This window comes from Schistocerca nitens, chromosome 4, assembly GCF_023898315.1.
Source record: "Schistocerca nitens isolate TAMUIC-IGC-003100 chromosome 4, iqSchNite1.1, whole genome shotgun sequence".
Classification (NCBI taxonomy): domain Eukaryota; kingdom Metazoa; phylum Arthropoda; class Insecta; order Orthoptera; family Acrididae; genus Schistocerca; species Schistocerca nitens.
This window is the reverse complement of record NC_064617.1, coordinates 593,587,175-593,614,778: the sequence shown is the minus strand read 5'-3', so window position 1 is coordinate 593,614,778 and position 27,604 is coordinate 593,587,175. Positions and strand designations below refer to the sequence as shown.

The window sequence follows — 27,604 nt, the reverse complement described above, 5'->3', positions numbered from 1 at the left end:
AGTCTTATGATGCAGCCATGATAAGTCTTACATTTTTCTGTGTCAGCACACGAATCATGGATCTCTCTACAGAGGGGTGTCTTGCATTCCTGACAGGATCATGTCAGATCCTCGAATATTATTGTTATTTACATATGTTATATACATACAGCCTGGATCTTTAGTTTACAGATATACAGAAGTTTTGACAGCTGCAGTTGATTAGTATTCCGAAAATCATTTCTATCTATTACATACATCTTGTATTTTCAGAGCATATATTAAGCTCTGTCCGCTGTAGTTTGACAATAGCCGTGTTGCCAATATAAGAAAGAGTACAAATAGCCGTCATCGTTACTACGTGGTTATGGAGGTAGATTTCTTGTAAGAATTAGTAAACATAAAACCATATTTCACATAGGTAAAATCAGCACAAGACATTCGCAGCTGTCCACGTTTGTTTTTGTATATATTAGTTGGCCTAGAAAGTCAGCATTCTGTACTGATGGAAGGTATTTCTTTCTTCTCTAGACGTTTGGAAGAAGGGGAAAAATGATCTTGCAGTTTGTAGAATCGTTCTGGCTTAGTGGAGGAATTCAGATCAATGTTGGATGCCAAAGGAACTTGGTAGGATAACAATAAGTGCACATACCTACACACAGAATACGAAAAAAAAATATGGAATATATTCCCGCATCCAGCACGGAAATTGCCGTTGGTGGGGCGGCTATACGGATAGCCGTACCGTAGGTGCAGCCACAACGGAGGGGTAGCTGTTGAGAGGCCACACAAACGTGTGGTTCCTCAGGAGGGCCACCAGTCTTTTCGGTAGTTACAGGGGCAACAGTCTTGATGATTGACTCATCTGGTCTTGTAGTATCAACCAAAACGGCTTTGTTGTACTGGCCCTGCAAATGTCTGAAAGCAGGGGGAAATTACAGCCATAATTTTTACCGAGGGCATTCAGATCTCTGAAGGGTGGGAGGGGGGGAGGGGGCTACTGAGGAGGATGTCACCAGGTAAAACAAAACTGGCATTGTACAGATCGGAGCGTCGAATGTTAGATCCCTTAATCGGGCAGGTAGGTCAGAAACTTAAAAAAAGGGAAATGGTTTGGCTGAAATTAGATACAGTGAAAATTAGTGAAATTCGGTGCGAGGAGGAACAGGAATTCGTGTCAGGTGAATAACAAGTTTATACATGCAAAATCAAATAGGGGTAATGCGGGGGGTATGTTTAATAATAAGAAAATAGGATTGCGGATAAGCTGCTATAAAATGCATAGTGAACACACTGTCATAGCCAAGACTGACACGAAGCCCATGCTTGCCACAGTAGTACTAGTTTATATGCCAACTAGTTTCGCAGATGATTAAGAGAGAGAAGAAATGTGTGTTGAGACAAAAGAAATTGTTCAGATAGTTAAAGGAGACGAAAATGTAGCTGTGTTGGGGGACTGAAATTCGAGAGTAGGAAAAGGACGAGAAGGAAAAATATTAGGTGAATATTGCTTGCGGGAAAGGAATGAAAGAGGAAGCTGCCTGGTAGAATTTTGCACAGATCATAATTTAATCATCGCGAACACTTGACTGAAGAATCATAAAAGAATGTCGTATATGTGGAAGAGACATGGAGAAACCGGAAGGTTTCATATTGATCATGTAGTGAAAGGACCGAGGTTTTGGAACCAGATTTTAAGTTGTAAGAAATTTCCAGGGAAGTCTTGGGCTCCAATCAGAATTTATTGGTTATGAGCTGTAGATTAAACTGAAGAAACTGCAGAATTATAGGAAATAAAGGAGATCGGACTTGGATAAATTGAAAGAACCAGAGGTTGTTGATTTCAGAGAGAGCATTACGCAACGATTGACTAATACTGGGGAAATGAATACAGTAGAAGACGAATGGGTAGCTCTGACAGATGAAACAGTGAAAGCAGCAGAGGATCAAACAGGTAAAAAGACGACAAGGCCTAATAGAAATCCTTGGATAACACAATTCAACTGACGAAAGGAGACAATATCAAAATATAGCAAATGACGCAGGCGAAAGGAAATACAAATGTTTAAAATTAGATTGATAGGTAGTGCAAAATGACTAAGCAGGAAAGGTCGAGGGCAAACGTGAGGATATAGAGCATATATCAACAGAGGAAACGTCGGTTCAGTGAGACATATTCTAAAACAATAACACGAATTCTTTACAGAAAATGGAAAAACTGGTAAAAACCAACCTCGGGGAAGATCAGTTTGGATTTTGGATAAATGTAGGAACGTGTGAGGCAATAGTGACCCTACGAGTTACCTTAGAAGATAAGTTAAGGAAAGGTAAATCTACGTTTATACCATTTGTAGACTTAGAGAAAGCTTTTGGCAATGTTGACAGAAGCACACTCTTCAAAATTCTGAAGTTAAAAGGGGTATAATGCAGGGCGTGAAAGGCTATTTACAACTTGTTCAGAAACAAGACGACAGTTATGAGAGTCGAGGGTCACGAAAGGGAAGCAGTGGTGGAGAAGGGAGTGAGAAAGTTTTGTAGCCTATCGCCGACATCATTCAATCTGTACACTGAGAAAGCAGTAAATAAAGCCGTTGAAAATTTGTAGTAGGAGTTAAAGTTCATGAAGGAGAAATAAAAACTTTGAGGTTTTCCGAGGACATTGTAATTCTGTCAGGGACGGTAAAGGACTTGGAAGAGCAGTTGGACGGAATGGACAGTGTCTTGAAAGGAGGCTATACGACGGACATCAATAAAAGCGAAACAATGTTAATGGAATGAAGTCGAATTACACTCCTGGAAATGGAAAAAAGAACACATTGACACCGGTGTGTCAGACCCACCATACTTGCTCCGGACACTGCGAGAGGGCTGTACAAGCAATGATCACACGCACGGCACAGCGGACACACCAGGAACCGCGGTGTTGGCCGTCGAATGGCGCTAGCTGCGCAGCATTTGTGCACCGCCGCCGTCAGTGTCAGCCAGTTTGCCGTGGCATACGGAGCTCCATCGCAGTCTTTAGCACTGGTAGCAAGCCGCGACAGCGTGGACGTGAACCGTATGTGCAGTTGACGGACTTTGAGCGAGGGCGTATAGTGGGCATGCGGGAGGCCGGGTGGACGTACCGCCGAATTGCTCAACACGTGGGGCGTGAGGTCTCCACAGTACATCGATGTTGTCGCCAGTGGTCGTCGGAAGGTGCACGTGCCCGTCGACCTGGGACCGGACCGCAGCGACGCACGGATGCACGCCAAGACCGTAGGATCCTACGCAGTGCCGTAGGGGACCGCACCGCCACTTCCCAGCAAACTAGGGACACTGTTGCTCCTGGGGTATCGGCGAGGACCATTCGCAACCGTCTCCATGAAGCTGGGCTACGGTACCGCACACCGTTAGGCCGTCTTCCGCTCACGCCCCAACATCGTGGAGCCCGCCTCCAGTGGTGTCGCGACAGGCGTGAATGGAGGGACGAATGGAGACGTGTCGTCTTCAGCGATGAGAGTCGCTTCTGCCTTGGTGCCAATGATGGTCGTATGCGTGTTTGGCGCCGTGCAGGTGAGCGCCACAATCAGGACTGCATACGACCGAGGCACACAGGGCCAACACCCGGCATCATGGTGTGGGGAGCGATCTCCTACACTGGCCGTACACCACTGGTGATCGTCGAGGGGACACTGAATAGTGCACGGTACATCCAAACCGTCATCGAACCCATCGTTCTACCATTCCTAGACCGGCAAGGGAACTTGCTGTTCCAACAGGACAATGCACGTCCGCATGTATCCCGTGCCACCCAACGTGCTCTAGAAGGTGTAAGTCAACTACCCTGGCCAGCAAGATCTCCGGATCTGTCCCCCATTGAGCATGTTTGGGACTGGATGAAGCGTCGTCTCACGCGGTCTGCACGTCCAGCACGAACGCTGGTCCAACTGAGGCGCCAGGTGGAAATGGCATGGCAAGCCGTTCCACAGGACTACATCCAGCATCTCTACGATCGTCTCCATGGGAGAATAGCAGCCTGCATTGCTGCGAAAGGTGGATATACACTGTACTAGTGCCGACATTGTGCATGCTCTGTTGCCTGTGTCTATGTGCCTGTGGTTCTGTCAGTGTGATCATGTGATGTATCTGACCCCAGGAATGTGTCAATAAAGTTTCCCCTTCCTGGGACAATGAATTCACGGTGTTCGTATTTCAATTTCCAGGAGTGTATATCGCGTGATACTGAGGAAATTAAATTAGGAAACTAGAAACTCAAAGCAGTAAATAAGTTTTGTTGTTTGGACAGTGAAAGAACTGATGATAGCCGAAGTAGAGAGTTTGTAAAATGTAGACTGGCAATGGAAAAAAAGCGTTTCTAAGGAAGAGAGATTTGTTAACTTCGATTATAGATTTAAGTTTTGGGTAGTCTTTTCGGAAAGTATTTGCAATAAGTGTAGGCATGTGTGAAAGTGAAACATGGATGATAAACAGTTTAGACAAGAAGAGAATAGACGTTTTTGAGATGTGGTGCTACAGAAGTGTCCTGAAGATCAGGTGGATAAATGATGTAATTAATGATAAGTATTGAATAGGATTAGGGAGAAAAGAAATTTGCAGTGATTTTGTGTTTTTTTTGCTTTTCTTTATTTTTATTTTTATTTTTTATTTTTTAATATTTTTGTTTTGTTTTTTTTCTTTTTTTCTTAATTTGTATCTAAAAATTCCTCTATGGAGTAGAAGGAGTTGTCATTCAGAAATTCTTTCAATTTCTTCTTAAATACTTGTTGGTTATCTGTCAGACTATTGATACTATTTGGTAAGTGACCAAAGACTTTAGTGCCAGTATAATTCACCCCTTTCTGTGCCAAAGTTAGATTTAATCTTGTATAGCGAAGATCATCCTTTCTCCTAGTGTTGTAGTTATGCACACTGCTATTACTTTTGAATTGGGTTTCGTTGTTAATAACAAATTTCATAAGAGAGTATATATACTGAGAAGCTACTGTGAATATCCCTAGATCCTTAAATAAATGTCTGCAGGATGATCTTGGGTGGACTCCAGCTATTATTCTGATTACACGCTTTTGTGCAGTAAATACTTTATTCCTCAGTGATGAATTACCCCAAAATATAATGCCATATGAAAGCAATGAGTGAAAATAGGCGTAGTAAGCTAATTTACTAAGGTGTTTATCACCAAAATTTGCAATGACCCTTATTGCATAAGTAGCTGAACTCAAACGTTTCAGCAGATCATCAATGTGTTTCTTCCAATTTAATCTCTCATCAATGGACACACCTAAAACTTTGGAATATTCTACCTTAGCTATATGCTTCTGATTAAGGTCTATATTTATTACTGGCGTCATACCATTCACTGTACGGAACTGTATGTACTGTGTCTTATCAAAATTCAGTGAGAGTCTGTTTACAAGGAACCACTTAGTAATTTTCTGAAAGACAGTATTGACAATTTCATCAGTTAATTCTTGTTTGTCAGGTGTGATTACTATACTTGTATCATCAGCAAAGAGAACTAACTTTGCCTCTTCATGAATATAGAATGGCAAGTCATTAATATATAATAAGAACAACAAAGGACCCAATACTGACCATTGTGGAACCCCATTCTTGACAGTTCCCCAGTTTGAGGAATGTGCTGATCTTTGCATGTTACGAGAACTACTTATTTCAACTTTCTGCACTCTTCCAGTTAGGTACGAATTAAACAATTTGTGCACTGTCCCACTCATTCCACAATACTTGAGCTTGTCTAGCAGAATTTCATGATTTACACAATCAAAACCCTTTGAGAGATCACAAAAAATCCCAATGGGTGGTGTTCGGTTATTCAGATCATTCAAAATTTGACTGGTGAAAGCATATATGGCACTTTCTGTTGAAAAACCTTTCTGGAAACAAAACTGACATTTTGTTAGTACTTCATTTTTACAGATATGTGAAGCTACTCTTGAATACATTACTTTCCAAAAAATTTTGGATAAAGCTGTTAGAAGGGAGATTGGATGGTAATTGTTGACATCAGATCAATCCCCCTTTTATGCAAAGGTATAACAATAGCATATTTCAGGCTATCAGGGAAAATGCCCTGTTCCAGAGAGCTATTACACAGGTGGCTGAGAATCTTACTTATCTGTTGAGAACAAGCTTTTAGTATTTTGCAGGAAATGCCATCAATTCCATGTGAGTTTTTGCTTTTAAGCAAGTTTATTATTTTCCTAATTTCAGAGGGAGAAGTGGGTAGGATTTCAATTGTATCAAATTGCATAGGTATGGCCTCTTCCATTAACAGCCTAGCATCTTCTAATGAACACCTGGATCCTACTTCATCCACAACATTTAGAAAATGATTATTAAAAATATTTTCAACTTCTGACTTTTTGTTCGTAAAGTTTTCATTCAATTTGATGGTAATACTCTCTTCCTCTGCTCTTGGTTGGCCTGTTTCTCTTCTAATTTTATTATCAGAGTAGCTGATTTCAGACGTGATACACATACTCCTGGATTTTTTAATAACTTTTCTTAATATAACACAGTAGTTTTTATAATGTTTGATAGTTTCTGAGTCACTACTCTTTCTTGCTGTCAGATACATTTCCCTTTTCCGGTTACAAGATATTTTTATACCCTTAGTAAGCCATGGTTTGTTACAAGGTTTCTTACACGTATATTTAACTATGTTCTTGGGGAAGCAGTTTTCAAATGCATTTACAAAAATGTCATGAAATAAATTATATTTTAAATTGGCATCAGGTTCACAGAATATCTCATCCCAGTCTAACTGCTGTAGGCTTTCCCTGAAATTTGCAATTGTTAAATTGTTGACTGAATGTACTACTTTGGAGGACTGTTTAGTATTGCTGAATGGAGCTATGTCATATATTGTAACTAGCTGTGCACCATGATCAGAAAGACCATTCTCAACAGGCTGAGCATTTATCTGGTTAAACTTATCTTGGTCTATAAAGAAGTTATCTATCAGTGAGCTGCTATTCTTTACCACCCGAGTAGGAAAATCAATAACGGGTGTCAGATTGAAAGAACTGAGTAATACTTCAAGGTCATTTTTCCTATTACCCTCTTTCAGAGAATCTACATTGAAGTCCCCACAAATAATAATTTGCTTCCCCCTGTCTGACAGATAGCACAACAAGGAGTGCAAATTTTTCAGAAATAGATGAAAATTTCCTGATGTGGACCTATATACAGCTACAATTATAAATGTGCCTTTATTTAATTTAAGCTCACAGGCACATGCTTCTATATGTTTCTCTACACAAAACTTTTTTGTTTCTATACTTTTTGCACAATGATAACTTTTGACATATATGGCAACTCCTCCTTTCTCCATATTTTCTCTCATTACGTGTGCAGAGAGCTTATATCCACTTACATTTACCTTATCCATATCAGTAACAATGTGATTCTCAGACAGGCATAGTATATCTATTTCATTCTCAGCTTCTAAATCTTCTAAACAAACCAGAAGCTCATCTACTTTATTCTTTAAACTCCCAATATTTTTATGAAATATACTTACATTATTTTTAATTATACTTTTATGAGAACCTTTCCTTATTCTAACATTTGCAGTACTCTCCTGTCTGAGTTTCTCATTGTGCTTAGGCCTAGTTCCTATACCAGTGGTCACATGGTGTTCAGAGAGGCAGATTATGTCAACTGGGTTGGGTGACTTTAATTCATCAATGCAATTACCTAGGACTGAGATACAACTTGGTGGAGATAAAATTTCTGGTGATTGGTGAAAATTTATAATTGACAACTGTGATTGGTGATCCAATGTGCTAGAATTGTGCTGTTTAATGCCTTTCCTAAACTGAAGATTTGTTTCAATCCTGACCTCTCGTAGAACTTGACATCTTTCTGTCTTACCTATCCTAAAAAAGGTGCTGCTCCAACACTTGTAACCACTGGTATTTTACCATTCATGGCAGTGCCTCCCCCCCTTAAATTTCCTGCTATTACCCCAGCCAGTTTCCCCTTCCATTTCCTGTTGAGATGTAGGCCGTGCCTCGTATAGTCACACCTACTGAGATAATCAACAGGAACCACACCAACATGAGGCCCTGCACCCGACCCAAGCAGCCGTTCCAACTCCAAATTAACTCTCCCAACAGAAGAGTTCAAATGAGGCCGGTCATGGCGTCCCAGGACAGATACAAATTCAACATTGGTGTGACTCGATGCCGACGCAATCTTTACCAGGTCACACTTTATACTGTACCCAGGATCTCTGTCGATGCTGTTCCCTGACCCTCCCACAATAACCACGGTGTCTTCCCTGGTAAATCCTTTACAGAGTGAACCTAAATCCTCTGTCACCTGATCCAGACTAGCACTTGGTTTGAGAAAATTTGTGACCTGGTATTCTGGTCCTAATTCCTCCTTCACGCCTACACCTCTGGCGTGAGAACTGCCTAACAACAAAACTTTCTTCCTTTTCGATGACTTTCCTACATTCTTTTTCAATTTCCTATTGAAAGTTTGTTGTGTCCTGTCTATACCTACCGCTGCTTGAGGCTCATCAGTTTCTAACTGAAGCAACAGGTCAAACTTATTTTTGACATTCACCACAAAACTGTCAGACTTAGCTCTAGGCCTGTTCCTTCTGCTACTTGTTGCCACTTTCCACCTCTCTTTGCCCTTCTCCCTCCTTAACCTGTCCAGATCTTCCTATAGCCTGATCTAGCTCAGCCTGAAGGGCAGCAATTTTCCCCTCCTGTTCCACTATCTTCCTATCTCTGCTGCAAATCCTACATAACCACTGATGAGCCTGATCCACTTTCCCAACACCCACGCCACTGCAGTCCCCCCAGTGAAAAAAACTACTGCATCCATCACACCAAACCCCGGAACTAACAATTACGGCAAGTCAGGCACTTCTCACTCATGGCAAAAATAATACTTTAGCTAGAATAAATCAATTAAATTACCGAAAATAAAAAAAAGACGTTACACGAATTAAGCCTATTCACAAATGTATAGCCGGGCGAAGTGGCCGTGCGGTTAACGGCGCTGCAGTCTGGAACCGCAAGAGCGCTACGGTCGCAGGTTCGAATCCTGCCTCGGGCATGGATGTTTGTGATGTCCTTAGGTTAGTTAGGTTTAACTAGTTCTAAGTTCTAGGGGACTAATGACCTCAGCAGTTGAGTCCCATAGTGATCAGAGCCATTTGAACCACAAATGTATATAAGCAAGTTTCTGATTTAAAATTCCGCTGTTTTTCTGAGATCTGTATTAAAACAATGAAGGTATACGCTATTTATTATATATTTCACTCGATGGAATGAAAAAAAGGACAATTAAACGAGATACTTTAACTTTGATTCTCCAAAAACGTTACGACAATTAGGCCTTTAAGCAAATGTATATAAGCAAGTTACTGATACAAAGTTACGCTGTTTTTCTGAAATCTATATTAAAACAATGAAGTTATACGCTATTTACGGTAGTTTACTTATTTGTTACCGAGAAACTAGTTAAATTACCGTGAAACAAGAAACAAACACGTTTACAAAATTTAAGCCTAAGTGCGACTTCGATCTTTTCGTGTTTTCTGAAAAAATACGCAAAGAAAAGTCAAAGCTTTAACGGCCAGAGTAAACGATACACTAATGCACGTATTTAATTTGTTGTCGGCGTTAAACTAAATTATATTCCTGTCTAAATCACTTAACTTTCTGGAAATGGTTTCTGGCGTCATTTACTCGGCGGCCATCTTGGAACTCTAAGACATCAAGGGATTACCAGTTTAGTACTGGAGGGAAGTGTGGCGAGTAAAAAACATAGATGGAGATCAAGAGATGACTACAATAAGCAGAGTCAGAAGGCTGCAGGTTGCAGTATTTACTCGGAGATGAATAGTCTTGTACAGGACAGAGTGGCATGGAGAGCTGCATCAAACCAGTCTTCGGCCTGAAGACCACAACAGATACAACATGGAAAGTATGGAAATAATATGGAAAATACGAAAAAAATGGAAAAAATATTTAAAATCTGGATGCAAAATTCAGCACAGTATGTCTGTAATTACTAAGGCAGAGCGGTCATATATCGACGAACGTGCAGAAAAATGGTTTAGCAGGTGCTTTCCATGTGTGCATTAGTTCATATGGTATTTCGACCACAGAAGATAGGTATATGTTTTGGATATTACGTTGCATTAGAGGTCATATTTTGGAATTAGCACAAAATGTTTTATAATTAAATATACAACCAAAGTATATGGCTCTTTATATATATATATATATATATATATATATATATATATATATATATATATATATATATTCTGGGCAGAGACAGATTATTTCCTTCGATAAAACTGGCCAACGTTGAGGATCGTAGAATTCAGACAGTATTACTGTTTGCCGATGTGGATGGCCTTCCGCAGAATTGGAAAGATAGTATTTCTCTTGCAGAGTGATGATGATAAAACATGAGGGTCTGCATCATTAGTCTGGAGTGATGAGAGAGGGCAAACAACTTGAAACCAGCCAGTTCAGTGTGGAAATTTTTGATGGATAGAGTGATGATGCAGATGGTTGCTACTTTGAATTTCGCGATGTAGAGACTCTCACGCAAAAAAAGTATGTAATAAATGGTAGTGGTTGTATATTTCTGATGTTATTGAGCAGCCCACTACACACTGCATAATAATCCAGTAATTCTGTCAGTCTTTTATTGTTGCAACTTGCGGTTATACATGTTGTTAACAGCCACATATGTGAGTTCTCTGTGTAAAGCTATGCAATTGTTTTGCATACAATCAGATGCAGTTAAAGTAAGACATCGTTCATCAGTATTCTATATGGAGACAAATGATTCCTACTAGTAGAGGGATAGATCAACTCTTAATATGTGATTGCTGATATTTTTGGACTTCGCTCGAAAAGATCTGTCTTGTACTATGCAGCCTGATATGAAGCAGCTCAATATTAAACTATAACAAGTGTTTATGTATGTTTGCAGGTGAGGATATTCAGCCACTAAATAATTATTAAAATTCATGGGGAACCTTCAGCTGTCCTTTGCTTTGCACAATTTGTTTCTTTAATTAATTTTGATCAAATAACCATTGTCAAGCATAAACGGCTGGAAAGTTGTACCATAATAACAGTACAGACAGCTGAAGGTTCACCATGCATTGTAACAAGTGTGCTCTGTGATGTTGAGGTTAGCACTTCAGAGGCAACACTAAGTTAGAAGCGCCGGCCGTAGTGGCCAAGCGGTTCTAGGCGCTTCAGTCTGGTACCGCGCGACCGCTACGGTCGCAGGTTCGAATCCTGCCTCGGGCATGGATGTGTGTGTGATGTCCTTAGGTTAGTTAGGTTTAAGTAGTTCTAAGTTCTAGGGGACTGATGACCTCAGATGTTAAGTCCCATAGCGCTCAGAGCCATTTGAACCATTTTTAAGTTAGAAGCGGCTCAATGGTATGTTGATGGGTATTGTATAGAAAATTCTCTAGACCTGTTACTTAGCAACTTACTTCTTTGCATAATCCATGTGTCATCTTACATTGATTTAAAGAAAGACGTAGAACAAATCAGTACACGCATTAAGTAATAAACATCTGTAAAAGAAGCCGAGGATCATTAATATAATTACTACACAGAAGAGGGAGATAATAACATATATTTAGCATAAAGGTGACGAAGCACTCTAAGTTATACATCAAGTTACATAGTGTATGGTTCTAACAAACCATATAACCATGCACTTTAAACAATATTACGCAGAAACATAGGCGGGAAGTAACATCATACAAGGGACTGAAAGCACTGATCAGGTAGATGCATGCTTCTCTAACCCTTGAGCTGCCACAGATGTACTCCTCTGCATTCCATGCTGAGCATGGCTTTCTTGTGGCTGTAGTGCTCATCAAATGCAGCTATCTATGTTGAAAGACGGCGTTCCAGCTGCTATGAAATACCTATCGTCCAATTACAAGAAAACTATTTGCTGAAAAAAAATGATTTTTTCGCATATTACGATCTGATATCTTTGCTCAATGAAGGACTGCATTTCTTTTCGCTATTCATCATAGTTACTGTGCAGCATCAAATTAAGTAAAATATCGTTCGATATATTAATGAGTTTGTAGAGATCGGAACGCACTGTGGGAACTTTGCAGAAGGTTCGTTTTAACTCATGCGTTGCTATGTCTGAGATGTAAATAAGTTACCGAAATTTTATTTAAAGCAGAAAGCAGAAAGATATCTCATTTGATTCTCAAGTTACTGGTTTTTACATCCGGTGGTAGGACCCGTGGTCTAGCGGCAGCGTCATTAATTAGTAATCTAAGCGTCCTAGGTCCCTGGTTAGAACCCCGCCACAATTTTGAATAAAAATAAGTATTTGCCGCCGAAGACTTCGGGAATAAGAAGTCACTCCCATTCTGCTAACGGCCTCGTCAAAGAGAGCGGTCGAGCAGACGGAGTTTCAGAGCACTCTTGGCCAAGGGTCGGGAATCTGCCCATATAGGCAAAAGAATCAGCAATGATGAACGGCATGAGGATGCATAAGGCAATGGAAGCCACTGCATGAAAGACACATATCGTGTGTGCACAGGACACGTGGCCTATAACTGAAAAAGTGTAATGATGATCTTCCCATTAGCAAAAGATTCCAGATTAGCCCCCATTCGAATCTCCGGAAGGGGAATGCCAAGGTGAAGGTGACCATGAGAAAAAGGTTGAACAACCAACGAAAGGATAACGTTCAGTGAGTCGAAGCGTGGAACGTCAGAGGCTCGAGCGTGGTAGGGAACCTAGAAAATCTGAAAAAGGAAATGCAACGGCTCTGTCTAGATGTAGTGGGTGTCAGTGATGTGAAATGGGAAGAAGACAGTGATTTGTGGTTATATGAGTATAGAGTAATACCAACAGCAGCAGAAAGTGGTATAATGGGAGCAGGATTCGTTATGAATAGGAAGATAGGGCAGTGAGTGTGTTACTGTAATATCATTTCAGTGATAGGGTTGTTCTCATCAGAATCGAGACACGACCAACAATGACAATCACTGAAGCTGGAAAGAAAAACATAGGTACAAAGAGTGTAACTGCGAAGAAACCATGGGTGACAGAAGAAATACTTTAGTTGATCGATGAAAGGGGGAAGTACAAAAATGCTCAGGGAAATTTAGGAATACAGAAATGCAAGTTGCTGAGGAATGAAATAATTAGCAAGTGCAGGGAAGCTAAGACCAAATGGTCGCATGAAAAATATAATGAAATCGAAAAAGAAATGATTGTCGGAAGGACTTACTCAGCATACAGAAAACTCAAAGCAACCTAAGGTGAAATTAAAAGCAAGCGTGATAATGTTAAGAGAGCAACGGGAATTTCGCTGTTACATGCGGAGGAGAGAGCGAATGGGTGGAAAGAGTACACTGAAGGCCTATGAGAGAGGAAGAATTGTTTTATGCGATAGAAGAAGAGAGGAGTAGATTTAGAAGAGATAGGAGATTCAGTATTGGAATCAAAATAAAAAAAAAAAAAACTTTGAAAGACTTACGACCAAATAATGCAGAAGGGGGTTGATAACATTCCTCGGGCGATACACCATCTGGATTTTAGAAAAATATCATCCACACAATTCCGAAGACTGCAAGAGGTGACAAGTGCGAGAATTACCGCCAAATCAGATTAACACCTCGAGAATTACCGAAACATCAGGTTAACACTTCATGTATCCAAGTTGCTGACAAGAATAATATATAAAAGAATTGAAAAGAGAATAGAGGATGAGTTACATGACGATCAGTTTGCTTTAGGAAAGGTAAAGGCACCAGAGAAGCAATTATGACGATGTGGTTGATAATGGAAGCAAGACTAAAGAAAAATCGAGACACATACCAGATTTGTCGACCTGGAGAAAGCGTTCGCAATTGAAAATGGTGCAAGATATTTGAAAATCTGAGGAAAAGGGAGGTAAGCTATAGGGAGAGAGCGTAATGTACAACAACATATGCAAGAGCCAAGAGGGAACAATAAGAGTTGAAGATCAAGAAAGAAGTGCTTAGATTAAAAAAAGGTGTAAGACAGGGATGCAGTCAGTCGCTTCTATTTTTCAATCTGTACACCGAAGAAACAATGATGGAAATAAAAGGAAGGATCAGGAGTGGAATTAAAATTCAAGGCGAAAGGATATCAGTGACTTGATTCGCTGATGACATTGCTACCCTGAGTGAAATTGAAGAAGAATTACATGATCTGCTGAACTGAAAAACAGTCTATTGAGTACAGAATCTGGATTAAGAATAAATCGAAGAAAGACGATAGTCATGAGCAGTAGCAGATACAAGAACAGCGAGAAACTTATCCGGATTGATGGTCGCGAAGTAGATGAAGTTAAGGAATTATGCCACCTAGGCAGCAAAATAACCATTGACGGACGGAGCACGGTGGACATCAAAAGTAGAATAACACTGACAAAAAGGACATTCCTGGTCAAGAGAAGCCTAATGACATGAAACACAACCTTAATTTGAGGAAGACATTTCTGAGAATGTGTGTTTGGAGAACAGCTTTATATGGTAGTGAAACATGGAACCGGAAGAGAAGAGAACCGAAGGATTTGAGATGTAGTGCTGTAGAGGAATGTTGAAAATTAGGTGGACTAATAAGGAATGAAGGAGTTCTGCGCGAAATCGTAGAGGAACGGTATACGTGGAAAACTTGAAAGAAGAAAGGACAGGGTGATAACATTAATTTGAGGAAGAAATTTCTGAGATTGTGTGTTTGGAGAACAGCTTTATATGGTAGTGAAACATGGAACCGGAAGAGAAGAGAACCGAAGGATTTGAGATGTGGTGATACCGAGGAATGTTGAATATTAGGTGGACTAATAAGGAATGAAGAAGTTCTGCGCGGAATCGAAGAGGAAAGGTATACGTGTAAAACTTGAAGGAAGAAAGGACAGAATGATAGAACATCTGTTAAGACATCAGGGAATAACTTCCTTGGTACTAGAGCGAACTGAGTTCCTTGGGGCGACGTCAAACCAGTGAGAAGAACCACAACTAAAAAAAATTCTGTCACTGCACATCGGGACTCAAGTGGTCACAATAATCGTCATATTCCATAAAAGGTTTAAAATATTGAAAAAAGGTTTTATGAATATGATAGTACGCTAGGAGGTATATATATTGTATGAATGACACTCGACACTTCTTTATTCACAGACATAAGGAAGTTACTTATCCGCTGCATTGAGAGTTCAGCGGGACGGGAGAGGACGCGTAATCACGTCAGCAGCCCTTCAGGAGAACACAGGTGCCGCGTCCAGACACATCCTCAGCATCTGGACATTGGCGGAACATGACTAATCAACTACTCCACGGTAGTTCATCGCTATGGACCTATCAGAAAACTTCGCCATTCAGTCGATGATTCCTTTGTGGAATAACAATAATCGAAAGCATTGCATGTAGACTGGATTTTTTGCAGTATGTATCACTCTATCGCCCAAGGTCGCAGATTGTATGGCAGTCCATAAGAAGAAAACAATTCTGGAAAACCAAAATAAAATGTAGGTGATGGATCATTGTTACTTGGAACCTGAACGATGGTAAATGTTAACCATAGCACATAAAAATATGAGGACTATTACACCGGCCGCGGTAAAATAAATAGGAGCATCCGTCTGGACTGCTGTGTAAATGATGTACAAGAATATGGAACACCGGACAAAAAATCAAAGCGAGTGAAGGGTAATATTAATGCACATATTTTTTATCTAACATAAAAGTATTTCGCATGTCTGTATCAGATTTAAATGTATTTTCACATTAGAAGTACTTGAATATGTTATTTTTATGAAAAAGTATGATACCGTTTCCATTAATCAACATTTCTTTTTGTTAACAAATATGGAATCAGAAGAACATTAAAAAAACGTAGCAAGACTCGAACAATGACTTTCATGATAGCTATTTAATTTCGCTAAACACTGAGCTACCAACCAATTCGTTAATATACGTACTGCAAATATCTTTTACTACATGGAGCTTGGTAATCTTCTAACCGCCAAAGGCTGTTATTTATACTTTTTCTGAATACTGCTTCGTACTAACTTAGGAAACAGATATCCGGTCACTGACTACCCAACCCTATAAGTATGAAGGAAATCGGAGGAGGCCACTACGTAACGTCCCTTTGTTAGATAAACTTCCTGAGAAAACTGTATACCAGAAAAGACTGCACCCAAAAATATTCTCTTGCCTTTCTCTAGGCTTCTGCGAAATCGTTGAAATTAATATAATTGTGCGTTACATTCAGTTACATGCAAATGTAGGCTTTTTTGACGAATTTCGTTGATGAAATCTTCTAAGGTTACCAAACTCAGTTGTGACGTCACGACTCGGCTGATGACCCGGGAAGATTTCATCAATTACATGCAGTTTCTGATAGATTCATTTCAAACTTATATGAAATATTATTATTTCTGGTAGATGGTTAAACCCGTTTCGTCGGAGTGTACTTATGTGCCCATCTGATTCTTCAGTAGTACAGTGGACATTGCATTATTGGAGAAGTTCTTTCATCAATGACTTCTTGTTTCAGTAAATATAGAAAACGTATGGTAGTGAACTTGGTTAAAGGGGATTTTGGCAGTTCCGTTATACATGTTGTAGAATTTATACTGAGTCAGTTTGCAAAACAATTCTACTGAATTTAACCCTTAACTGTAGTCGTGAGTCCAGTGGATCAATGTGCAGTCTCCGAACATATATAAAAATGTAGCCAGAGTCACAGCTTCCTCCCCCCTCCCCCTCACCTCCCACGCACTTCAAGGTATCTTCCGTAAGCCAAAGACCGTACTGTGTGATTGACGTATTTCGCTCGCCACTCCGAGTGTCAGTCTTGGTGTACGCACGAGTCCTATGGACCCAGGAATATTTTATGAGCTTTTTGTTTTTGTTATTTATTGAGCATAATGTTTAATTTCAGGGATCTGTAACGGTAAATCTAAATAGTGTTTCTGGAAGTGGATATGACATATTTGAGCTATGATTGAACGATGACTTATGCAGTTATGAAGAAGAAATTTTTGAAAACGAAATACTTGCCTGTAATCATTTGAAAGAAAATGGGCTTTGACGAGAAATTTGTGGTAACGAATGATCATGACTCAAACTTGTGATAAGGAAGTTGAAGTTAATGAGACGATTAAATTCCACGAAATATTTTTCCTGAAAAAACAGGTTCAGAACGGCTAAAACACCACCTGCAAGAAAATCTCGTGTAAGGAGACACAACATTAAAAGGTTTTGTCTCGTAGGCGAATTTAATCATTTGATCCAAATAACCGAAGCCTTCGAAGCAATGCTCCAGTCATACTGTGCCTTATGTCCTTTTAATTGTCGCAATGTGTGGCTTTTTGTGTGCGCTACTTATTAACAGTTTTTTATTTCCATTTTACAGTCGCCCCTTTTTAAGTCTATTGTCTTCCATGATGTTCCCCCTTTTTTATATCTATGTTCACCATATTCTCTCCTTTGTTATTTTTAAATGTGTTCTATGTCCTTTTAATTGTCGCAATGTGTGGCTTTTTGTGTGCGCTACTTATTAACAGTTTTTTATTTCCATTTTACAGTCGCCCCTTTTTAAGTCTATTGTCTTCCATGATGTTCCCCCTTTTTTATATCTATGTTCACCATATTCTCTCCTTTGTTATTTTTAAATGTCTTCTATTTTTTGTTATATGTCTTTCGGCTGAAGAGCAGAGCATATGCTACTGCCAGCGCGCCCCGAAGGGGAATTGAAACACAATAAAGAAAAAAAAAGCATCAGTTGACTTAAAAACACCGTGCAATTTGTGCAAGTAATTTCGCTGACTTGGATGATTGTCAAAAGGTTTGAAGAATCAGATGCTAAGCTCATGTTTCGATGTTTGTAAGAAGGGCATTTTAAAATTTAAGAAAACCTATTCATGTTGTTATTTTGATCAGTGTTTAGTACTCTCTACAAATATTTTTCGATGACTTGTTTCTAGTTCAGACTGATTTGAGTGCAGTTTAGAATGAAAGATCGTATCACTGATTTTGTTACATACTATGTACTATATTGCTATCGAATAAGTTTGAAGTTTAGTAAGAGGCACACAAAAATAAAACATAGTTTTACTTTTATTATCATTTAAAAGTATCAGGGTGCAGCAGAGCCATGTGTATAGAAACGTAACTAATAATTTTCTCTGCTGATACTACTATTACAACCAGCTCTCAAACAGACTGGATAGTCTGGACTAGAAGATTATGTAGGCTACAGTTTTCCAAACACGGCAGATGATGCTCAGTTCAAAATTGCTAGTGTTATTCCTTAAACGCGAAAATGTAACAAATACGTACATAAGCCTGTGATGACTTATTCGTCGACAAGACGTTAAACCTTCACCGAAAAACACATTACGAAGATATTATTCTGTTTTCTGTTTGTTCTGTACACCTTTTTTCTGACTCAAATGGTTTAACTTGTTCGACATCGAAGTGTCGACGTGATAGAGTTTGCTTGAGTTCATTTTGGATAATTGCTGCCACAATTATTGTTGTTCCCTGTTGATAGTCATGTCCTAAGCCTGCTACACGAGTTTGTGCAAAAATGGCGTCGGTAATGAAAATTTTTTAAGGTTGGCAGTACCTTCGATCCCTCTTTACCCGGAATCGAAAAATGCATCACTAGTTTGCATCGATTCCTGCTAACATCACTCGCAGATGCATTAGTTCACGTGATGTGCAGGGGCTAAGCTACAGCCGTGTGCTTATGTCAACCTAACGGGCGGGTTTTCGTGGAAACCTTGTAACTGTATTTCAAAGCTGTTTTCCTCGAGTTATTATGGTGGCTGTGATGCAGAAACAACAAAGAGACTCGTAATCATATCCTGTTTGATTATAACAGCCAGTTTAAGCTCCGTCTCTGAACAACTGGTAAGTGGCTCATTCCGCAGTTAAATCCCAAAATAATCAGCTATCGCGACTCTTTGTACGTAGGATATAAGGTTTGATAATAGGCAAGTACTACTTTCACATTTCGTTGAGCTATCAACGAACGATATGGCTTTGTTTTTCTCTTTCACGTCTACTCATTTTTTCGACAGAGCATTCTGCGCTCCTTCCGTATAAACACTCTTGCGCCATAAAAGCGTAAAATACCGAGAAAACTGGAATACACGAGCTACTGCATCGTTATATAGTAAATACCACTCTAGCGCTGTCACGTGATCGGGCATTCATCTTGTATCCTCCTGGTTCCCACTGCCCCTGCAAACTTGTGCTGTACAAAAATATTACCACTGTTTCTGTTCTTGGAAGATCTCATCTGAAAAGCTAAACAGTAAAACATAAGTATTTCATGAGGGGTAGCAGCGAGAATAGCTCACGAGCTTTGTGCTTACCTGTGTCATTTCCTCGAACGTATTGAAGAGCACGTGCGGCTCATCTCTTAACTCCCAGAATCTCAGTACGTGCTCCCAAAAAGGGCAGTAGACCACTGAAATGGAAAAATACTGCTATGAGGCAACACGCCACCTACGTGGCCTTACGTTCATTAGTTTGTCATAAAATACACTCCTGGAAATGGAAATAAGAACACCGTGAATTCATTGTCCCAGGATGGGGAAACTTTATTGACACATTCCTGGGGTCAGATACATCACATGATCACACTGGCAGAACCACAGGCACATAGACACAGGCAACAGAGCATGCACAATGTCGGCACTAGTACAGTGTATATCCACCTTTCGCAGCAATGCAGGCTGCTATTCTCCCATGGAGACGATAGTAGAGATGCTGGATGTAGTCCTGTGGAACGGCTTGCCATGCCATTTCCACCTGGCGCCTCATTGGACCAGCGTTCGTGCTGGACGTGCAGACCGCGTGAGACGACGCTTCATCCAGTCCCAAACATGCTCAATGGGGGACAGATCCGGAGATCTTGCTGGCCAGGGTAGTTGACTTACACCTTCTAGAGCACGTTGGGTGGCACGGGATACATGCGGACGTGCATTGTCCTGTTGGAACAGCAAGTTCCCTTGCCGGTCTAGGAATGGTAGGACGATGGGTTCGATGACGGTTTGGATGTACCGTGCACTATTCAGCGTCCCCTCGACGATCACCAGTGGTGTACGGCCAGTGTAGGAGATCGCTCCCCACACCATGATGCCGGGTGTTGGCCCTGTATGCCTCGGTCGTATGCAGTCCTGATTGTGGCGCTCACCTGCACGGCGCCAAACACGCATACGACCATCATTGGCACCAAGGCAGAAGCGACTCTCATCGCTGAAGACGACACGTCTCCATTCGTCCCTCCATTCACGCCTGTCGCGACACCACTGGAGGCGGGCTGCATGATGTTGGGGCGTGAGCGGAAGACGGCCTAACGGTGTGCGGGACCGTAGCCCAGCTTCATGGAGACGGTTGCGAATGGTCCTCGCCGATACCCCAGGAGCAACAGTGTCCCTAATTTGCTGGGAAGTGGTGGTGCGGTCCCCTACGGCACTGCGTAGGATCCTACGGTCTTGGCGTGCATCCGTGCGTCGCTGCGGTCAGGTCCCAGGTCGACGGGCACGTGCACCTTCCGCCGACCACTGGCGACAACATCGATGTACTGTGGAGACCTCACGCCCCACGTGTTGAGCAATTCGGCGGTACGTCCACCCGGCCTCCCGCATGCCCTCGCTCAAAGTCCGTCAACTGCACATACGGTTCACGTCCACGCTGTCGCGGCATGCTACCAGTGTTAAAGACTGCGATGGAGCTCCGTATGCCACGGCAAACTGGCTGACACTGACGGCGGCGGTGCACAAATGCTGCGCAGCTAGCGCCATTCGACGGCCAACACCGCGGTTCCTGGTGTGTCCGCTGTGCCGTGCGTGTGATCATTGCTTGTACAGCCCTCTCGCAGTGTCCGGAGCAAGTATGGTGGGTCTGACACACCGGTGTCAATGTGTTCTTTTTTCCATTTCCAGGAGTGTAGATAAATAGAGTTCTGGCATTAGCAAAAGTTGTCAATTTTAATATTTACCTTCTTCGCCTTTATTGTTGCCGGGTAATGACTGTCTACAGTGCCGTCTCCACGTTCATCAAAACAGTCGTTAGGCAGGGTCTGTTATTAAGAGTGATACTTTTTAAAACCGTAATTTCCAGTTCGTAACATATTTTTTTATGTATGTCCAGGTTTGAGCAGTAATTCTCTATACACGACCAAACGACATTAACAAGACAACGTAAAGCGCGAATTGAAGACAATATCGTGGCAGTTGCGGCCAGTATTGAGGAAGAGCAAAATGTGTCAATTTCGAGACAATCTCGACTTTTTCGGCTATCTCAGACATCAGATTCGTCAATCTCGCGAAGGGATTTGGACAGCGTCTTTACGAAATTGAACCGACTCAAGAGTTGGAGCCGCTAATGTGGGAGACAGCGATTAACTAATAGGAGCCATCGTTTGCGTCAGTGTGTCCGAAGCTATGGTGGACGTTTGAACAATATTTTCAAAAATGGTTCAAATGGCTCTGAGTACTATGGGACTCAACTGCTGAGGTCATTAGTCCCCTAGAACTTAGAACTAGTTAAACCTAACTAACCTAAGGACATCACAAACATCCATGCCCGAGGCAGGATTCGAACCTGCGACCGTAGCGGTCTTGCGGTTCCAGGCTGCAGCGCCTTTAACCGCACGGCCGAACAATATTTTGTTCAGAACTTAAGTGCAATGTCTAACGCTCAAAATGAAGCATATTTTCCTCCGAGATGTTGAATGGTTTAATTTTTTCCAGTTTTAAAAGGTAACACTCTTAATAAAGGACCCTTTCTAAGCGAATAAAATGATCGAAAACAAAGTGCCGACCACCATACTGTCTGCAGAAATGGGTAATCAATGGGCAGTTGAAGATTGTTTTCTAGTAATTCTATTATTATAAAATACGGTGTCCAAGTAATACGCTCATTGTTATGGACAAACAACAGAAATAAAATTAGTCGATCGAATAACCCGACAACAACGCAATAGCTACTATATAGTTCAGATTTCTCCTTTCATGACTTGGGGTGGACTGTAATGGTGGAACGCCAAAATAACAATGAAACATCCGTCGGCCGAACAAGCCAATAGACTGCACAAAAGGACACATCTGTGATGGCCTCCTTAATTACAACTACTTACACCTACAAATTTATTTGGTAGGTATACTTCTATGAAAGTATTTGCGCGCAGTGTAGCTTCAAGACCAAGTTAAATGGGTGCAGTAAGTACTACAGGCATCAAGAGGATATAAGCTTTTGAAATGGGTTGGCAGAGAAAAGTGTCAAAGATTAAATAGGGAAATCGAATAGCGTAGTATCGTAGGTAGTCGATACCACACAGGGGGAATCGTTCCGGTTACAGAGGTTGGCACTGGAGGTTCGGCTGTTGTCCAAAAGTGGAAGTGACAGCGGCAGTACCGCCCAACTGCTGGTCTCACAAGTGCCACGCCCACCTGAGCTCAAGCTCCACTGACCACGTCAATAAGAGAGCGCCCTACTGCAGTTATTGCCGAATACTTGTCCAGTTGTCGAGTGGCTCCAGTTAGAGCAGTCAAAAATCGCCATAGTGCAGTTGGAATTTTCTAATACAACTGAACTAGCCTCAAGGCTTATGTTTACATCTATGTTGTGAACTGTTAAAGTGTTTTAACTTATCCCAGCTTTGGCAGTGATTTGTATATGGAGTTCGAAAAGCACGCTCTGTGCCAAAGTTGAGTATAATAAGACATTTCTCTCGGTGACTGAGTTCTCTAATTCCTTTTATTTCTGCCTTATACACCATGCACCGCCCTGGGACAACAGTGTTTTTGGCCACGGGATTTCAAGGGGTTTCACTTCAAATAACTAATGAAGATTTACAGAATCGAAATGGCAAGAAAAGAGCATATGGAAAACCTGACTAAAAGTGGACATAGTTTGAAAAGACACACCCTGAGATATCAAGGAATAGTCTATTGGCTATGTGGGATAGTTGAGAAGGGGAGCAGGGGTAAAAATTGTAGCGAGAAACTGAAATTTGACAACAGTAAGTAGGCTGATGTTGATTTGGGTCCCAGTACTTATGTAAAGATGGCAAGACCTGGACGGGATGGACTTGCATGGAAGACTGCATCAGAGACTGAAAACCGCAAAAACAGTACGAATTTTTTAATGTAATGTGATTTTTTAATGTAATGTGACTACTATAGGCTTCCTGCGCAATCGTGAACGTGTCACGTAAGACAATAATAATAATAATAATCAAACAACAAGTACAACAAATACTGGAACAAAATAATGTGCAATCAGAAGAAGAAGAAAATACAGTAATGGATTCAAACATCACAGAGCAAACAAACAAAGAACAACATGCATCAATTAAACAATCAGAGGAAAAAGGAATCTTAAGCCAGCTACCAGAACAAGCACAAATAGAACACGAAGTGACACACATGTTAGATATAGAAGAAAAATTTCAGCTGACAAATATAGAATACAAAGACACAAATACAGACATTAGACCATTATTGCATAGACCCCCAAATAGCCCACAAGTCGAAACAACAATAACAACTATCAACACAATTGTACACTACAAAATAAATGAAAAGACAACTATGGAAGAGTTACAATTACTGGTTTATATAGGAGCACTCACTACACTAAATATACACACTAGGCATAGATCAGAACCAACCAACACACAGGAGAAACCCACAAACCAGCATGGCCACCCAGGCTACAGATCAGAATAGAAAAACTGAGAAAAGACATCGGACAGTTAACACAATTTATAATAAATGAAATATCAGACAAAAAACGAAAAAGTTTAGGTAAAATTTCACAACAAGAAGCGATAGAGCAATTAAATGAAGAGAAGCAGAAATTACAAGCATTAGCCAAACGACTTAGAAGATACAAAAAAAGTGAAAAAAGAAGGAAACAAAACCAAACATTCAACACAAACCAAAAGAAATTTTATCAGACAGTAGATAACACACACACTAAAATAGACAACCCACAAAACATAACAGACATGGAACACTTCTGGAGCAACATATGGTGAAACCCAGTACAACATAACAGACATGCACGGTGGATACAAGCAGAAACAGACACATACAAGATGATACAACAAATGCCTGAAGTGATAATTTTGCAACATGAAATCACCCAAGCAATTGATTCTACGCACAATTGGAAATCCCCTGTAAAACATAAAAAAGCAAATTTCTGGCTAAAGAGGTTCACCTCAACACATTCACATCTAACTAAATTATATAACAGTTACATTGCAGACCCATACACAGTCCCTGATACACTTACACAAGAAATAACTTATCTCAAACCCAGCAAAATATCGCCCCATAACATGCCTACCAACAATATACAAAATATTAACTTCAGTCAATACACAGAAGTTAATGACACATACAACACAGAACAAAATTATAAATGAGGAACAAAAAGGCTGCTATAAGGAGTACGAGGATGTAAAGAGCAACTGATAATAGATGCAGAGGTGACATATCAAGCTAAAACTAAACAAAGGTCACTACACTACGCATACATTGATTACCAAAAAGCTTTTGATAGTGTACCCCACACATGGTTACTACAGATATTGGAAATATACAAAGTAGACCCTAAATTGATACAGTTCCTAAACATAGTAATGAAAAATTGGAAAACCACACTTAATATCGAAACAAATTCAAATAAAATAACATCAAAGCCAATACAGATTAAGCGTGGAATATACCAAGGAGACTCATTAAGTCCTTTCTGGTTCTGCCTTGCTCTGAACCCACTAGCCAACATGCTAAATAATAAGAATTATGGATATAATATTACTGGAACATACCAACACAAAATCACACATTTGCTATACATGGATGATCTAAAACTACTGGCAGCAACAAATCAACAACTCAACCAATTACTAAAGATAACAGAAGTATTCAGCAATGATATAAATATGGCTTTTGGAACAGACAAATGTAAGAAAAACAGCATAGTCAAAGGGAAAACACACTAAACAAGAAGATTACTTATTGGATAACCACAGTGACTGCACAGAAGCTATGGAAAAAACAGATGCCTATAAATATCTCGGATACAGGCAAAAAATAGGAATAGATAATACAAATATTAAAGAAGAACTAAAAGAGAAATATAGACAAAGACTAACAAAAATACTGAAAACAGAATTGACTGCAAGAAACAAGACAAAAGCTATAACTACTTATGCTACACCAATATTGACCTATTCATTTGGAGTAGTGAAATGGAGTAACACAGAACTAGAAGCACTCAATACACTTACACGATCACAATACCCCAAATACAGAATACGTCACATACATGCAGCAACAGAAAGATTCACATTAAGCAGAAAGGAAGGAGGAAGGGGATTTATCGACATAAAAAACCTACATTATGGACAGGTAGATAATTTAAGAAAATTCTTTATAGAACGAGCATAAACTAGCAAAATACACAAAGCAATCACTCATATAAATGCATCGACTACACCATTGCAATTTCATAACCACTTCTACAACCCTTTAAATCACATCACATCAGCAGATACAAAGAAAGTAAATTGGAAAAAAAAACAGTACATGGGAAGCATCCGAATCATCTAACACAGCCACACATCGATCAAGACGCATCCAACACATGGCTAAGAAAAGGCAATATATACAGTGAGACGGAAGGATTCATGATTGCAATACAGGATCAAACAATAAACACCAAATATTACATCAAGCATATTATTAAACATCCCAATACCACAACAGATAAATGCAGACTTTGCAAACAAGAAATAGAAACAGTAGATCACATCACAAGCGGATGTACAACACTAGCAAATACAGAATACCCCAGAAGACATGACAATGTAGCAAAAATAATACATCAACAACTTGCCATACAACATAAACTAATAAAACAACGCGTTCCCACATACAAGTATGCACCACAAAATGTACTAGAGAATGATGAATACAAATTATACTGGAACAGAACCATTATAACAGATAAAACAACACCACATAACAAACCTGACATCATACTCACCAATAAAAAGAAGAAATTAACACAACTAATCGAAATATCCATACCCAATACAACAAATATACAGAAGAAAACAGGAGAAAAAATTGAAAAAATACATCCAGCTCGTTGAGGAAGTCAAGGACATGTGGCTATCAACTACAGGAGTCATACCACAAAATATCTACCAGTACATCAACACAATACAGCTACATCCAAACGTATATATACAACTACAGAAATCTGTAATTATTGATACATGTTCAGTTACCCAAAAGTTCCTAAATGCAATGTAACATGTACCGTACAGTTAAAAGGAAGTCACGCTTGATCAAGGTCCGCGTCACTTTCCATTTTTAACCAGACATAACGTCTGAGAAAGGAATGAAATAATAATAATAATAACAGTACGAAAGATAAGCTACCGAATTCAAACTGACAATAAGGGGCACTGTAAGAAGACACTGACAGCCATTGCCTGTATGCTACAGCCTGGCATCCAAATGGTACGAGTTAAGAACATAATAAAGATAAAATTCTGGGTGGTTGGTTCAGATAACAGTCCGGAGTCGTCCTGAAAGTAACAAGACCTCTTAAATGGAAATACAAATGAAAATCTTTATGGCTATATCAGATAACAGTTCTTAGTCGTCGCTATGGAAATTTCGTAAATCTTGTTTATTTTACTGAGTTACAGTAACGACTACCACAGGAAAATTGTCGCAACAGTTAGGCGTACCTATTAACCTGGACACTAAATGTATACCAGCATTTTGCTCCTCCTCATATGCACTCTTCTCTTCTGAAACTTCTCGCTTCCCGTCACACACACGAGTCTCACATATTCCCTGACGACAGCGGCAACTCGTATTGCTTTTTAAACAACACATGTCTGCTCCTCGTGTTCTGTGGACTAGAGTGGTTCCTGTCTCCTCTGGTGGGCTCGTTATTCTAGTTACCCCAATAGCTAACTGACAGTGCCACATAGATGTCTGAGATTTCTCATTCACCGCAGTTACACAAACGATCGGTAAATGGTAGTACTGTCCAGACAGGGACAGATCAGAAATTATCGCCAAGTCTCACAAAGGAGTTGCTAACGATTATGTGACTGCACAGAAATTTTTATACATATGATGAGTGATCTGTAGCACCGCGGCCTGTATATTCTCTGCTAACAACTCTCAATAATTGACGGCGACCCCTGTTATCTAGGCGTTCTTTCCTACGTCTGTTTACCAAAGCAATAGAAGTTTTGCCGAATCGATGTACTGATGGTCGGTTCTAATAAGGTCTGGTATAGTGAGTCTTCCATAACCTCTCCCCAACCGCGATGCTGATCGTCAGTAAAAGTTGTGACAACATTTCAGTCATGTAACATGCTGAACTGTTGAATTTACTGTCTCCCATGGACAGCAACTATTTCTAATTCGTTTGCTCGAGAGCATATAGCCACCAATTAAATTAGTATGGGCGCTGGTGACTATGCTGTTGAGCGCACTATACGTGCCACCACCACCACCACCACCACCGTAT

The 27,604-nt window shown here is 40.3% G+C and overlaps 1 protein-coding gene across 1 annotated transcript in view; it reads right to left on the bottom strand.

Moving 5' to 3' along the window:
- The window catches only part of LOC126252865 (luciferin sulfotransferase-like), a 439,717-nt gene that overhangs the window by 132,074 nt on the left and 280,039 nt on the right, over window positions 1–27,604 (bottom strand). The window contains exon 6 of the mRNA XM_049953820.1: window positions 19,399–19,493. Within this exon, the coding sequence (XP_049809777.1) occupies window positions 19,399–19,493 (95 nt within the window). The remainder of the gene's footprint in view (window positions 1–19,398; window positions 19,494–27,604) is intronic.